This window comes from Podarcis liolepis, assembly GCF_965112155.1.
Source record: "Podarcis liolepis genome assembly, chromosome: 1".
NCBI classification, from domain to species: Eukaryota; Metazoa; Chordata; class Lepidosauria; order Squamata; family Lacertidae; genus Podarcis; species Podarcis liolepis.
Genome location: NC_139554.1, coordinates 115,279,013 through 115,295,248, shown reverse-complemented (window position 1 = coordinate 115,295,248; position 16,236 = coordinate 115,279,013). Strand labels below are relative to the sequence as shown.

The 16,236-nt window shown below is 41.3% G+C and overlaps 1 protein-coding gene across 4 annotated transcripts in view; it reads right to left on the bottom strand.

The window, feature by feature from the left end:
* Positions 1–3,717: 3,717 nt before the first annotated feature.
* Positions 3,718–16,236, bottom strand: part of LNPK (lunapark, ER junction formation factor) — a 40,992-nt gene continuing 28,473 nt past the window's right edge. For all 4 annotated transcript variants that reach the window (XM_083469474.1, XM_083469476.1, XM_083469475.1 and 1 more), the window contains 5 exons: positions 15,511–15,735; positions 10,794–10,899; positions 9,150–9,220; positions 6,237–6,407; positions 3,718–4,683 (listed from right to left, as the gene is read on the bottom strand). In XM_083469474.1, the coding sequence (XP_083325600.1) occupies positions 4,487–4,683; positions 6,237–6,407; positions 9,150–9,220; positions 10,794–10,899; positions 15,511–15,735 (770 nt within the window). In that variant the 3' untranslated portion in view covers positions 3,718–4,486. The remainder of the gene's footprint in view (positions 4,684–6,236; positions 6,408–9,149; positions 9,221–10,793; positions 10,900–15,510; positions 15,736–16,236) is intronic.

The window sequence follows — 16,236 nt, the reverse complement described above, 5'->3', positions numbered from 1 at the left end:
CCCTTTTTATTACAAAATTTTAAAACAATTACCAAGCATGAAGTGTTGTCTTCCAGGACAAATACATATACAGATGTTAAGTTTTGTATGCAGCCATTCACTTGACATCAAGACAGACCTGGAAAATCTTTTATGTTACAGATTAAGCTGTATTAAGCTGTATCCACAGGGTATATTTCAATCCAGAGCGTTAAAACAATTTCTCCATAGTGGCTGCTGTGACTTCAAAGCAAATAGTGAGTCAGTTCTTTTATTTGTTTATTGCATTATTGCATTTATTTCCCACCTGTGTCCAAGGAGCAACAACCCCTTAGAAGCAGTGACTGGCCCAACGTCACCTATGAGCAGTGGCGTAGCGTGGGGGGTGCAGGGGGGGCCGGCCGCACCAGGCGCAACATCTGGGGGTTAGGGTTAGGGGGCGCAAATCCACGGATTAGGGGGCGCAAATTACTTGCCTTGCCCCGGGTGCTGACAACCCACGCTACGCCACTGCCTATGAGCTTCATGGCCGGCTTATGAAATGCTTGACTGCCGTAGTTTATTTGTTCCGCCTGGCCTTTGGCTTGGAATCAACTTGATCCCCTTCCCCTCTTTCCTTTTTCCTTCTGTGATGGAACTCCTATTTGGGGACTTCCCTGGCTTTTTTCTGGCCCACGTAGGACCAGTCTGGATAGTTGGCCTTGGTGAAGATTTGACGTTTTCAACCTGAAAAAGTTTTTGATTTGAGTTTCTACTGAAATGAGGCAGCATTTTAATCTTGTTTTAAGTTGTATTTTAATCAATTGTTTTTATACCTGGTGTCAGCCGCCCTGAGCCCGGTCTTGGCTGGGGAGGGCGGGGTATAAATAAAATGTATTATTATTATTATTATTATTATTATTATTATTATTATTATTATTACAGCATTTGCAACAGGACTTGAACTATTCACTGACACATCTCAACATGAGAACCAGCCTTTAGGAAGAAATTTGCACCCATCTTTTTCACTGTCCAAATGAGCATTTGGATAACATCTGCGCTTTCCCCAAATGTACTATACATCTATGTACAGCCTTCTCTTATCTAGTACCCCCTAGGTGTTTTGACCAGGTTGAAGAATGTTTGATCTAGACTGTAAACATAACCACACATACCAAAGCTTTAGTAAATATACCTTCTCAGTAAGTGGAAAGTTTCCAGTTCCTTTTAGAGGATATAAAGAGGGGTCTCAGTCTAAGCAAAGAGACGAAACTTCTGCTCATCAATCTCTCTTGAACCAAGCAAAGTGAGTTGGCACTAGCTTGCTCCCAACACTAGCATTTTTCTCTGGAATTGCCATCTGTTGTTTGCACACTCGCTTTGGAGGAAAATCTGGACAATGTTGCTAAATTACTGCAGTTTAGTGTTGCCTATGCTCTTCGTGCTGAACAGAAAAAGCGCTACTGAGGTTTTTTTTTCAGTTTCTGTGTCATTAACTAAAAGTTTCCTGTTTATGGGTCCTTCTCATTTTATTGCTTCCTCTTAATGATGAAGGGCTTCTATTGCCCCTTGAATAGCCTCTTTTAATTGCCCCATGTTAGCTTCTGTTCATTTAGGCCTATGGTAGGGGGAAAGCTTCAATTAGATTTCTTATTTTTCTTTTTCAAAAAAAGGATGGCAAAACAGCAGTGTAACAATAGAAAGGAAAAACAATGTACAGAAGTAATTATTTAACACAGTGTTTTTCACATTTCTATACACATCCTTGAAATCGCTGGTTTTTCACCCAAAAATTGAAACTGGCAAATATTTAGTACATCCCTAAACAGTTGTGCTTTAGTAATATTATAAACTGGAGTCTAACCACTATAATAATTTACTACTTTGGTGTTTCTGCTACTATGCACTCTGTAAAGATGGAAAAACAGGGGTTTGTAGTTCAGATAATTGCATGAATCTAACAGGGATTCCTTGCTACTTACACTATTATGACAATTTCTGTTACTATTTCGTATTTTGCTTGAACAGATGCACATAAAATATGTGACATCGCTCTTGTTTAGACACCTTACAGTCCAAGAATCAGTTTTCTTCCCTTATTTTATGTGGCTGTTATTATTACCATTTTCAGCAAATCATCACTTCTCGGCCTTTTGGCTAAGATCCAATGACCATTTTCATAAAACCAATTAGGCAGCTGTCTTCAGCTGTGCTCCACTTTCTCAAGGATCCACAACCCCAACTGATTTGGTGGGCTTTGGTTTTTTTTAGTAAATACATAAAAACTTTAAAGCATGTGATACTTTCCTTGGATGGCTTATGCTGAGAAGCATCAGTCAGAGTTTGTTCCAAGCGAGGGGGATATTGCACAGGGCAGAATTTTTTAAGGAGCAGTATCCCCCTCGCTGTGGGTTAAACCACAGAGCCTAGGACTTGCTGATCAGAAGGTCGGTGGTTCGAATCCCCACAACGGGGTGAGCTCCGGTTGCTTGGTCCCTGCTCCTGCCAACCTAGCAGTTTGAAAGTACATCAAAGTGCAAGTAGATAAATAGGAACCGCTCCAGCGGGAAGGTAAACGTCGTTTCCGTGCGCTGCTTTGGTTCGCCAGAAGTGGCTTAGTCATACTAGCCACATGACCTGGAAGCTGTACGCCAGCTCCCCCGGCCAGTAAAGCGAGATGAGCGCCGCAACCCCAGAGTAGGCCAAGACTGGACCTAATGGTCAGGGGTCCCTTTACCTTTACCTATCCCCCTCGCTGCAGGACCTCCAATGGGGCAAAGCAGTAAGAGGCAACAGCCCAGACCAGAGCCCCAAGAACAGGGGTGAGGAACCTGGTACCCTCCAGATGTTGCTGGAACTACAAGTCCCATAATCCCTGACCATTTGGCAATGCTGGCTGGAGCCGATTGTGTCCCTGGGAGCTTGTGAAAGGGACTCGTAAACAGGGGTGTTGGCAGGATCTTGGTGAAAGAGACTGAAAAGAGTGAGCTTGTGTCTTTTGAATTAAGGCTGCTTGCCTGTCTGGGCTATGTGGAAGCTTGATTGTGAGTTTGCTTGTGGGTGTGGCCATGTTCTCTGCTAGAGCACATGGTCTGAAGCAGAGGAGCTACTGCTGGAAGGAAGCCAAGCTGACTGAAATACACATATTGCTAGGCAGAAGTCTTCCAATGAGTTATTAGTCCAGTAGAACTCACGCTTTAGTGAGAAAAGAAAAAAGGAGATAGCATCTTTGATGTTGCTCAATGACAGGAACTGGTTTGCATATCATTTGAAGGTGGGACACCAAGCAAACTAGCATGCCTGGATACCTGCTCTAGTCTGAAATTGCCCCTGGCAATTCTGTCTACAGTCTTCAGCACAGGTGTCAGATGAAATCTGAAGGAGCAAGTTTTCCTTCATATTTTGAGAGTCAAGCACACTACGGATTCATTATACTTGTATTCTGTTCTTCTCATTAAGAAACTCGAATGATTTACACCTGGCACTGGCTGGACAGAGACCTTCTTACGATTTACATAGCACCATTATGTGCTGTTGGACTACTCTCCAGGCCATGTGTTCATAATGAAGTCTGTTGATGCACTGACCAGTTCTCAGGCGTTATGGAAACCACCAAGCTTGAAAAGTTTGGTTAAGTGCCAAAGAAATAATCCAGTACTCAGAAAGAGAAATCAAAGTAAATGCTTATATGAAAATAGTAACGTGTACATGGTTCTGGACTGTCTAAAGCTTAAAAGAACATACAAAACAAGTAAATAATGCTACAGTCTTTATTTTCCTTTAACAAAATACACAAAATTCACTTTTATAGTCATTATTGTACAGGTATAAATAATGCGCAGTATTCAAGTACAGTCAAGTGTGGATATTCCTACGCTTTATGTAAACACAAACTAGCTTTCTATTTCACATGCTGTTAGCTCATCTGCTGTGCATATAGCCCCTAAAGGATATATCATACTTTGGACAACCCTTTAACAACCTGCATTCTCTCAAAGGAAAATAAAAAAGGGTTAGGAGTGACTAAGTTTTAATTGTATTGACACTTTCGTACTGCTTATGATAAATACCTAAGCACCATTTCTCCTGTAAACATCTAGATATTCAAAATTCATTCAATACCTAAATATTAACCCCCCCCAAAAAACCCTAAGTTTACTAAACCAAGAATTACACATCCTTTTAGTTATTTACAGCACTCTTTGTTCAATAACCAAATAATACTATAATTTAAATCACTTGTATGTAAAATACTCCATTTAGGCATTTTTAGGTTGTCTTTTTAGAAAGTATGCAAAACAAAAAAAGGAAGCTGTGCTTGGGTTTGACTTCAGCTAACTGGCACATTCTGAAGTGCTTTAACTTGCCCACACTCTTGCAACAAAATACCTCGTAGTACACTTAGCTTCAACATACAGTGGCAGTCTGAGCTCATGAGAGTGGCGACATTGCAGCTTTTGAAAGCAATCCACCTGGGGGCGAAAAGTAACAGCTGAAAGAGCGTAGCTAAAAATAATTAGGCACTTTATTCTTCTGCTAGTGGTTCTTGTTGTTGGGAAGCTGGAACAGCAAACTCGGAGTCTGTGGTGGCGGTTTTGGCTTCGCTTCCCGGTTGCTCTTCAGCCGCTACCCCAACTACGTCACGGCTTTGGTCTTCAACAGTCAAAGCTTGGTCATCTTCCTGGTTTGTCTCAGTAAGTTGGGTGGCTTCTTCTAAAGGGTCTGCGCGAGACACGAAGTTTGATTACACTGATCATGTGATTAATTTCTGAGGAAAATAGCAGCTTGTGGAATGTCAGGTTCACACAGCTGATCCTTCCTTTCCCTCCTCCCCTCTGTAGGCCTTGAAAAGCCTCTCTGAAGACATCTCTGAGCCCTCTCTGAAGACATCAGGACAGTGTACAATAAATGGTGGGCTGTGTCATACAGGGCTGAGGTGGGAAGGGAGAAATCACCCCAAATGAGACAATGGAATTTTGATTCCTGCCCTTCCCCACATCCTTTTGTGCCCCCTAAAAATCTACTTTTGGGGTCTGGGGGATTCTCTGGAAGAGGGTGGGATGAGGTGTTGCAGGGGGAGGGGGGAAATTGGCAAACATCAGCCTCCTCCCCGCTTCTCCTAGTCAGATCCCTCTATTAAGATTGCTCTTTTGTTCATGGAAGGTAAAATCCGGATACACTGTGCTTTATTTTGCTTTCTTTTATTATGGGTAGCCTTGGAGACCTGTTACCAGGCAGAAAGGGTTATAAAAATAAAAGGGAAATTGATAACAGTTTGCATCAAATTGTAGAAGGTTACAAAGGTTTTCCACCATAAACCTTGTCATACATGGGCATTACATGCCATATTTGTTCATCTAAGAGCACTTGGTGGTGTGATCATTTCTGGGTATGCTCTCAAGAAACTTCTCTGTTTAGAGCCACCTACAAAAAGATGCTTTTACATATAACAAAATACTTTTAAGGGAATTAATACAGAGTGATAGTCTAAGCTACGTTCTTAGAATGTGGCATGCTCTTGTTAGCTGAACACAAGATGCTTACTGTATTTTCAAGCCTATAAACCATCTCAAAAGGAACTTTCTTAAATTAAAGTTGACAATTTGTCTTTGAACTACCCATTATTTTATTTTATTTTTTTTAAAAAGCCAAGTCAGTTTTACTAGATTTTCCTGCCCTGGGGAAAACAGCAAAACCAGCTTAACGAACAAAGGCAGGAACTTAAACCCCACCTCAACCCAATGACCTGGGGAAAACAATGAAATCTAACCATTCTGTGATCCAAATCCTTTAATTACACAGTGTAAATGCTAATATCGATACTAAAAAAAAAACAACCAAAAAAAGTAGAAGAACAGGGCTTTGTAAACAAAGAAAATTTAAGAGACCGATAGTCTTGCTAGATAGGATGGAAAGAATCTATTTTTCAAAAAGAAAGCGAATTAAGTTTGGATTCTACTAAAGCTGGGGGGGGGGGGGCAGGACTGACTAAAAACATCCTTGGCAGCCAACTTTGAAAAACTAGCAAGGCAAAATATACCACAGGATGACCCAAGATCATCCTATTCTTAGGAAATCAAGATGAAAAAAAGATTTTCTGCATGCGAGATATAGTATCGTGGTTGCTTTTGACTATGAGCAACACTCTTTCTGTCATGTATAGCGAACATCCACTGGCAAGATTGAATAAACAGCACTGCAAGGAAAAGCAAAATGCTTCAAATCCAATTGCCCTAATTACATTTTCTGGCAAATGTAGAGGACTCAATGCACACCTTCAGCCATTTCATTCTCTTCTAACTTTTCTTCCTCCGATTGCAGTGGTTCAGTCGGGCTCTGTACCTCTGTAGGCTGCTTCTTTTCAGCACTGAAATCTGGAAGTCGTGGAGCTTGAGGTCTTGTTTTTCTTGCAGGATTCAGGAAGAAGCAGTAGGCACATCTAAATGCTGCACAAAAGTTTAATACAAGTGTATCCAGTTAGCTCACTGAGCCTTAATGTGCTAACAGTGCAATGGCTGCAAGACTCTGAAGCATTAACTTGGAAAGGGAGAACAGCAAACTGATTTTTGTAGAAGCAGCACTGCACACTCTCACCTTCTCCCATTATCAATGACAACAACAAACAAAGAAGAGTTGCTTTCTTACAGTAGGGCAAGTCTTTTCTCGGATTTGAAATTTCTGGTGCAGTTTTTCAAAAATCAAAGAAACACAGAGTTGGAAGGAACCCCAACAAGGATCATCTAATCCAATCCCCTGCAATGCAGGAATCTCAACGCACAGTCCCCCATCCAATTTGAAACCATCTGGGAGCCTGCTTCGCTTTGCAAAAGTGTTAGACATTCCATTGCTGCACCACTAGGAGGGTTATAATTTGGGTCTACTGTTCAAAAATCTATGTGCATGTTCTTTTCTTTCATGTTAAATTAATGCATAGGAGGTAAAAAAGACTGGAGAAGCTATACGTTTAAGGCAACATTTCTCTTTTTTATTATTGCAACTTCTGCAGCCTTCCTTTCCTACAAGGAGCTCAAGGCAGTGTACATCTCCTCCCTATTTTATCCTCTCATTTTTATCAGTAGTACTCCTCACTTCTGCCTCCCACTGGCTCCCGCCTTGGTGAAAGAAAGGTACAGGGGGAAAAACATACAGGCTGCTGCAGCTGTAATTTATTTCACCATGTGGAAGCTGTGTAATAGGGAGTGCTGGTGAGGGTGGATATGCTTTGGGACCCAACAACAACACTGAAGAGGGAGAGAGGGCAGAGGGATAGGCCCAAACACCTGGTGCTTGGTTCGTGGCTCCTTTGGCAACAGCAACTATCACCTGTTTCTTGCAGGTCAACCCCACTGCTTGCTTAACTCGATCCACAAATTTGGGAAGAATGCAGTGCTAAAAATCCATATTGGGGGGGAAAGAGATGGATAGCAACCCTGCATGACGGGGTATTGCCCTGAGTTTGGGAGCCTAGGTCTTAAGCAGTGAAAGCTTCACAGGACAAGTGCATCAATCCATCTTTAACTATATTTCAACTATGGGCAGAAGTGCAAAAAGTGAAAGGCGCGACCTCTCTAACTTGCATTTCATGGGTTGTATCCAATGTTGTGTGAGCATAATTCTGCTTGTGCAACAGAACTCCCCCTTCCCCTCCCCATGCTGCTACCCCACCCCCCATAAATGCTCCAGGAGTCCTCCAGCAATCTGGGGCAGATTTTGAGGACATATTGGGGTTTGCAGAAGAGGAGAGGTTCCACTGAGCAGGACAGCAGTGTTGGATATGACCCTTGACTTTTAAGTGAACATTCAAAAACGGGAATGAGGTATTGGTTCTTACTCAAATGTTTTGCATCACTCTTTGTAACTGACTCAAGTCAGTTGAGAGTTTGTATTCTGAAAGAGAAAATATTCAGAAAAACTGCTTTCTTCCTTGCCAACCCTATGCCGTTGGCTGAAGTCTGAAGAACCACCACTTCAACAGAGAGCACATGATCCCATTCTGTTTTCTTTGCAGGTCGTTTAGTGTGTGTATGAATGGGGGAAGGGGGGCAATCTATGCATGCGGATTTTGAACAGGCAAATTTAAGGATCAAAGTCACTGGTGTTACAAAAATTGCAATCCGTTTCCAAGAATGGCTATTGCACGTTGTGGGTTTCTATAGGCAGATGTAACAGTTTACATAGCAACCGGAGAGGGAAGGGAAAGAGAAAGAAGCATCCCGCTATATACTTCTGGGAAAGAGCTCAAAAGCTCTCACCCTCATGCAGACACAAATCAAAGTGTCACAACACTCAGGCAAACAACAGCCTATAAAATTTAGGCTACGTACTTTCTGCTATTTATATGCAGTATGGCTACTGCCTCATGAGTCGAGATCAATTTAGCTGGGGGCGGTGGGGTGGGGAGAGCCGTTCAGGAGAGATTAAATCAAACTTTGACCACACATGCGTAATACAGGGCTTGAACAGTAAATGTATTAGCCCTCCGATAATACAAGATCACATGAAATGAATGGGTTAAGCTGCCTCTCAGAGTCAAGAGCAAATGGGAAGACGCGCCCAAACGTCTTGAGATAATTTCTCTCACATTACTTGCAGATTGATTTTTGTTTGCCAGGAGGCGACAAAATAAACATCTGTGTTCAATGAAGAGCTGTGCCTGTCTTAAGTTATTGTCAGCCGTAAAACTCAAGAATAGCCCCCGGAGTTTGTTCCCACTTCATCTCCAATGTCTCCCACAGGTTTCTCTGTTACGATAAATTTTGTTGAGGTTCTGGTAAAGTGAGGACCCAGATTTAAAAACAAAAACAAAAACCTATTAGGGTGCAGTTTCCTAGCCAAGTGCAATCTTGAAAGCATGCAGAGAAAGCAGCTTATTTCTACAGCTCACTTTTGCACACATGTTCCTTGACCTGCATATTACAGAACTTTTTTTTTTTAAGGATAATGGATTCTAAAAGGTATACACAAATGAATACCATAACATATTATAAGTACACAAAACTGAATACAAAAAAAGAGTTATGAGTACTTAAGCTTATAGATTTTAAGGGCTCTAGCACTTTTAGGACACACTCCAATACAGAGTTAAGCAAGAACCAATATATTACATTCTGTAAATGCCTGAACGGACAATGGTGGCCAGGGAGACAGGAGGCTTTTTTAAGCAGCAGAATATATGCATTTGTTCTTACCAATATATTCAAATTCCTCCTTCAAAGCCATTCCATTATGCGAGGAACACTGTTGGCATATAAGTGCATATCTAAAGAAGATGAGATCAGAGGTTAAAAACATTGGTTTAGCCACTTAATTTTAGTCATTAATATAATTTAGTCGTACTACTGGATCACTTCAACAGGACTTGCACACCAGAAAGGGGGCACTGAAATTCAGAATTAAAATAGCATAAGCCCTTTTACACATATTCACCTCTCACACGCAGTTTAAATGCATGGAGCAGGGAAGTGGACTGCTAATGCCCCTTTGGGACATGATGTCATGCAGCTTCGCCCACATGCCCAGTGCCACATCAGAAAAGGGGAACCTAGACTTCCTCCCTGCACCCTAATAATAATAATAATAATAATAATAATAATAATAATAATAATAAATATTTATACCCCACCCTCCCCAGCTCAGGGTGGCTAACACTGCATGCAGGCACCTGAGTGTGTAACCCTATTATAAATTTATTTTCACAAACGTATCACATTACTGCAAATTTAAAAGCTGCCATCTGAGTATTTTTAACTCCACTGTGACTCGGCCACTTCAGACTCAAAATATTTTGGCTATTTGGTTTAAAGCACCATCAATCTGAATTCAAATCACAGCTAGGGAAAGTTGGTAAGATTCAAAATGAGGCAAAGTAATTGAAGAAGAAAAAATAGGAGGCAGAATATCTGAAAAGCCCTAAACAACTTAGGACTTAAATATCTGAAAGACCACCTCCTTCCCCACAGACTGTCTCAGGTGCTGTGATCAGCAGTGAGGGCCCTCCTGGTAGTTCCTTCACCCTTAGAGAAGGGTGGTTGCGGCACAGGAAAGGCATTCTCAGTGGTGGCCCCTAAGCTGTAAAATTCCCTCCCTTCAAAGCTGCATCTGGTACCTTCATGGTACAGCTTCTGGAGAATGCTGAAGACATTAACCTGGCTTTTGACACCTGAGGTGCGTATTTTTAGGATCCGCCTTATTTTTGTGATTTGTTTTAAGCAGTTTTTAATATTGTTTTTTAAATGCCTGGGACCTGAGGGTAAAAGTTGGGTGAATGATAATAATGATGATAATAGCAGCTACAAATAACTACTCCAATAAAAAAATGCTTTCTATAACTGATTTTATTCCACAAACTGTCAGAAAGGCGCTTTAATTGACAGCCAATTAAAAGTGTGGCGATTAAGATTCTCTGAGCAACGACTGCTCCAGCACAAGAGTTCACGTAAGTTATTAGAAAGTTACAGTATGGCTACAATCCTATACTTGCTCACATGGAAGTAAGTTCCATTGAACCTGGTGAGGCTTAATTCTAAGTAGACATGTATAGGATTCCATTGTATTTTTTTATATATATAAAATATTTATTAAAGGTTTTAAACAATACAACAAATTTCACCTTCACAACCATTGTAAGGGCTCCCTTTCGCGTCACATTTATTACATGCCCCTCTTTCTGGAAGGAGCAATGCTACCAAGAGGAAAAGCCATAGTGTGGGCTCCTCCCATCTGGCTTTGGGTTTCCGCAATTAACAGAGTGATGCAAAGAAGAAACCGCAGGAAACCTGAGAAGCAACTCAGAGTTATAACTTCAGAATTGAACATAATAAGTAACGTTTAACCTGTTCTGTGGACCATCTCCAACTAAGTATTCAACAACTCTATCCAATGCTCCCCTTTCTCGAGGAAGAATAGGTCTTGCCAACGGAGGTCCTGGAGGATGAAGACCTGGAAGACCAAAATGGGATTGAGAGCAACCTACTGACTTATTAACCAGGAATAAGGACATCTGCTTCCAGTCTGTATGTTACAAAATGGAATAAAGCACCTTAACATGTATTAGAAATTAGCATTATATTCCTCTGCATTTCAATCCCATTATCAGATTTAATTCCGTATGTCAGTTCCTCGGGGTTATTTTTCTTGCGAACAAAAATACCACATGTAACAGGGAAATTGTCACCTTCTGTGAAGACAGATTTGGAAGGTTTTTTGCCTCCCTTGATAGCTGTTTACAGCAATGATATTGCCCTGAAGCTTCTTTCCCCTGAATGAAGTATGCCTCACTCTCTCAGTTCTGCCTGATATACACATTCCCTGAAACATACTGGATTTGTCACTTAGCAATCTATAACCTGTGCTTTGGTTCCCTCCAACCCAACCACGGGGCAGGCAAAACCTACTTTTTAGCCTCTATTTAGGACCTTAGTCAAATTTTAGATTTGTTATTTGAGACAAAACCAGGTGTCTATCTACACTGAGCACAGCTCACAGCACAAGCCTATACACATCTACTCACAAGTAAGTCCCACAGAATTCAATGTGACTTACTCCCAGGTAAGTTTGTATAGGATTGCAACCGACACTTTTTCTAGGGGCATGAACACTGTTGAGACTATTGTATTCCTTTTTGATGTTCTTAATGCAACAGAGAACTAGCATGGGGCAGTGGTTGGAATGTTGACTAGAACAAGGGAAGCCAAGCTTCAAATCCATACTCCTCATGAAGCTCAATGGGTGGCCTTAAGGTTAGCCACTCTCTCAGCCTAAACTACCTGGCATGGAGGGCCCATAATGGTTGTATGGAGAGGTCCCTGAAACACGCAGGGAGGAGAGAAGGCTCTCTGCCTTCGATCATTATGGCCTGATTCACATAAACCACCGTTTTGAAATGTGTGAACCCTGCTGCACAGCATCTTAACTATAGTTTGCTTACTGCCATCAAATTACAGCATGAAGCCATGGTTTGCTGTTCGCTTACAAACCCTTAAATGATGTGGCATTATGTGAGAGCACCTTTGCTTAACCATGGCTCATTGGACCACCTCACCCGCATTGCTCACCAAAGGCGCAAAGCAAGAGCAGCCAGAGAACAAACCAAGCTTTGAAGAAATGAGCTAAGGTTTGCTTGATCACCTGTGGGACAACTTGCAGTTAACCTGTTCGTTTGTTAAATCAACCATGGTCTAGCATTAAGGGCAAACCACACCTACGACAGACATTCCAGCAGTTCCTATCTATATCATCATATTGTATAGGAAGTTTAGAACACATGGACATCATATATGTGTACGTGTGTGTGTTCCTTCTCTCCCCCCCCCCCGCAAAAAATATCATTCTGTGTGCTCAAATTCTCTCAGTACCATAGGACATATGATGCTCCAGCTATTGATGGACACCATCAACACCAGCCAGCATAGAAGACTGGAGTAGGCACAGATTGCTCACCCTACTTTTAAAAGTGTGCCGAATTGTGAGTTGGAGACTACAACATTCATTAAGCTTTCAGTTCTATCCTAATTATCAGACATTTCAGATATTACTATTATTAATTGAATTTATATACAGTCGTACCTTGGAAGACGAACACAATTCATTCTGGAAGCCCGTTCAACTTCCAAAACATTCAGAAACCAAAGCACGGCTTCTGATTGGCTGCAGGAAGCTCTGCAGCCAATCGGAAGACGTTTGGGTTCCAAAGAACATTCGCAAACCGGAACACTCACTTCCAGGTTTGCGGCATTCGGGAGCCAAAACATCGGTGTACCAAGGCGTTCTGGATCCAAGGTACGACTTTACTGCCCTGTACCCGGAGGTTTCAGATGTGAACATATATACATTTTGCACAAGTAAATACATGACCTAAACAATTACTTTAAACCAATTACATTTAAAGGGAACACCATTACAAATAAGAGAGGCTTGGACTGGAATAAAACTGATTTTTAAAAAAGATTACATGCAAAACAATCCAATGTCACATATAAATATTTTCAGTATTATTAAGCATGCACACTTTGGAGGCAATCTCAGTTCAAAACAACCATAGGGCCCATGGTTAAAGGGCTGCCTCACTAATCTTAAAGAAGCCTGAAACCTAAGACCATGTGCCCCAAGAACCTCTCCAATTACTTGGCACACTAACAATTCTCAAACCACGCATCTTATTCCTCATGCTGATATGGACAAGAGTAATTAATATGAACATCAAAAGCAATCATTGTGGGCAGACTGGCCATTTCTGCAAAGCTTGGCAAACTCTCAACTACCTGCTGGTTATTAATTTTTAGACATATGGAAGCTCTGTGGTAATACATGTTAAATTGATTCTCTTCCACAAAGTATAATGTAATGAAAAAATGAATTATCTTTTCCAGTTTAAAGATAATTAAGTGCAGTCATACGCACTTCGGCTGATGTTTCTCACAAGACAGGAAGAAATCTGAATAGCAAGAAACTTGACTTTTATATTCTATCATGTTGCTTGGAACTTCTGAGTAAGTTGCACTTGAAAGACTACACTGAGAGACACTGAAATTCCTGCACCAACAAGAAACCTCCACGTTTGTCATGACTTTTAACAGTATGCTACAGAACTGAATTAACAGAGGGCACTTGTTTCTTAATTAACATGTTACAGTTAAAAATTGCCACATTTGCCAATAACTCTTAATTAAAATAAGTAACCACTATTAATTACGGTTTTAAAAATGAATAATGAACCAAACATCTAGCCCTTGCATCAAAGTGTGCTATACTATTTTTTCCTCCCAAAAGCTATATAGCCTTCAAAATTGCCTGAGACTGGTAAAAACCTGCACTGCAGGATCAAAATTTTAATACAAAACTGTAGTCATAATCCACACCTTTCTGAACTTTGGGAGACAGGTGTGAAGAGATTCTACACAGAAATTTATCAGCCATCCTGTTGCCTGAGAGTCCTACATGCAGCTGCTGCGCTGAGCACTAATGTATATGGTCATTCAGGGTGAAGTAAGGCCCTCTCACGCATCATAGTTGTACCTAGGTTTTTGAATGGAATCCATTCCAGAAGTCCATTTGACTTCCAAAAATGTTCGAAAACCAAGACGCGGCTTCCGATTGGCTGCAAGAGCTTCCTGCACTCATTGGAAGCCATGTTGGACGTTTGGCTTCCAAAAATAGTTCGCAAACCGGAACACTCACTTCTGGGTTTGCGGCGTCCGGGAGCCAAAACGTTCGAGAACTAAGCTGTTCAAAAACCAAGGTCCAGTGGTACCTCTAGTTACAAACTTAATTCATTCCGGAGGTCCGTTCTTAACCTGAAACTGTTCTTAACTAAAGACGTGCTTTCGCTAATGGGGCCTCTTGCTGCTGCTGCGTCGCCGGCACATGATTTCCGTTCTCATCCTGGGGCAAAGTTCTCACCTCGAGGTAACTCTTCCAGGTTAGCGGAGAAGCGTTTTTAACTCAAGGTACACTGTATCACTGTATCTACTAGCCTGCTCCTCCTTTGGAAGCCAAGACTCCAACTCAACCTAAACTAGCATGGCAATGGTCAGGATTGATCAGGCTGCTGCAAGGTTGTAAGTCCCTTGTTTTCTCCATCCCTAACACAACACCAGGGTTTGCTGTTCCAGAGGGAATTCCAAATAGGTAATCATTTCAATGCAAGGAAAAGCAGCAAATTAGACACAAGCGGAGTAAAAAAGGCAGCTCCGACCTTCTCTCAGAATCTGACCCTCCTACCTGTAATTTCAACCCTAGGAGATTTGGAGGCAAAGGAAAGTGGGCAGGAAGCACACAATGACACACTGGGCACACATGAATAATTTTTCCATTAAGAGTTCGTTCACTACAGACTTTTACCCCCCCCCCCCCCGTACACAACTGAACTGAAAAGTACATCTGTAAAACAGAAAATCAATCCAGCAATGAAAAAGGTTTAAAGTGCTTCTGAGTTTAGCTAGTAGTTTCAGCAGATACAAATTAGAAGTAAAATGTTTCAACAAGGTAACTGACGTTAACTCTCCCCTGTCCCCCGTTCATCAGTTTTCTACTTCAGAAAGCTCTGCTACCTAATACGAAACCTCTTTAGTTATTAAATATTTTATGTTTTAATCTTTGCAGCGTGAACTTTTTGGGGGAGGGCTTAGAATAAGCATTTGAATAAATGTCACAATGAAAGTTAAAAAATATGTCCAGGGCTTTGTAAGAAGCATGAATGAATTCCAAAAGTGTTTTCTTATATCCCTGATTTATCTAAGTCTGGAGGCTTGACTAAACCAAGAACATAAAAAGGTATGCTATATTGTTGACTACAGAATACTGCAAAGTTTTATTACCATTTAAACAAAGAAGCCATAACAGTTAAATGAGCTCAGGCAATAGGTTTCAGTATCATAAGGTGCCAGCTGTAAAGAGTTATGGCTAATTGAATATGGAACTCCTGCTTAATCAGATAACGGCTCCTCTACTTCCAAACAAAATGCCATTTCCATACTGTCTGAAAATGGCCTGTTTTATTGGTAACCAGAGAAAATAATATAAACTGTAAACAACATTAAGTGCTCTGTTTACCCATTCCAGGCACTGGAGTGGCACGGGACCCGGGATGTCTTGGTAACACATTGGGCTGCAAGGGTGATGTAACAGATCTCTCAGGAGGTCCGCCCGGTGCCGAAATCTCTCTCTGCAAGCCAGGAGTTGGAGGCGCTGGGCTTGGTCCTTTTGGAGACCCCTGTTTTGGTGAAGCAGGGGTCGGGGGAGACATGTTGCCTCGCACTGGGGTCCGATGACGAAGTTCTGACAGAAGAGCCACACGTTAATGCTTATTGTACCAAAACGACTCAAGACCTGGCGTTACTGTAAGTTAACCAAGGTAATGGAAACATTTGTAAAGGCTACCCCCACCCGTCCGCACACAAACAATATGTAGATCCGAGTTCTCAAATAGACCCTTTCTTGTAATTTGAGCCTACCATCTGGTTTCTAAACTCCCTCAGAAGTGGCTCTCACTTGAATGGCATTAATAAAACAGTTTAATTGCATCTCTCAGCATTCTCTAACTAGCATAAAGGACCAGTTAATCTAGATTAGAATGTAAACAAATTAAATTATATTAGAACGTAAACAAAATGACCTCGAGGCCACTTATTAATTTTTCAAGCATTATCACACCATTCAGTCATTCTCAGGCTATTAAGAACCACAGTTCTTTTGCACAAGTCCCACACCATTTTGTTCCTTTATACTACATTACAATTTATTAAGATTTGCATTTTCCAATAGGAAAATATGCAATGG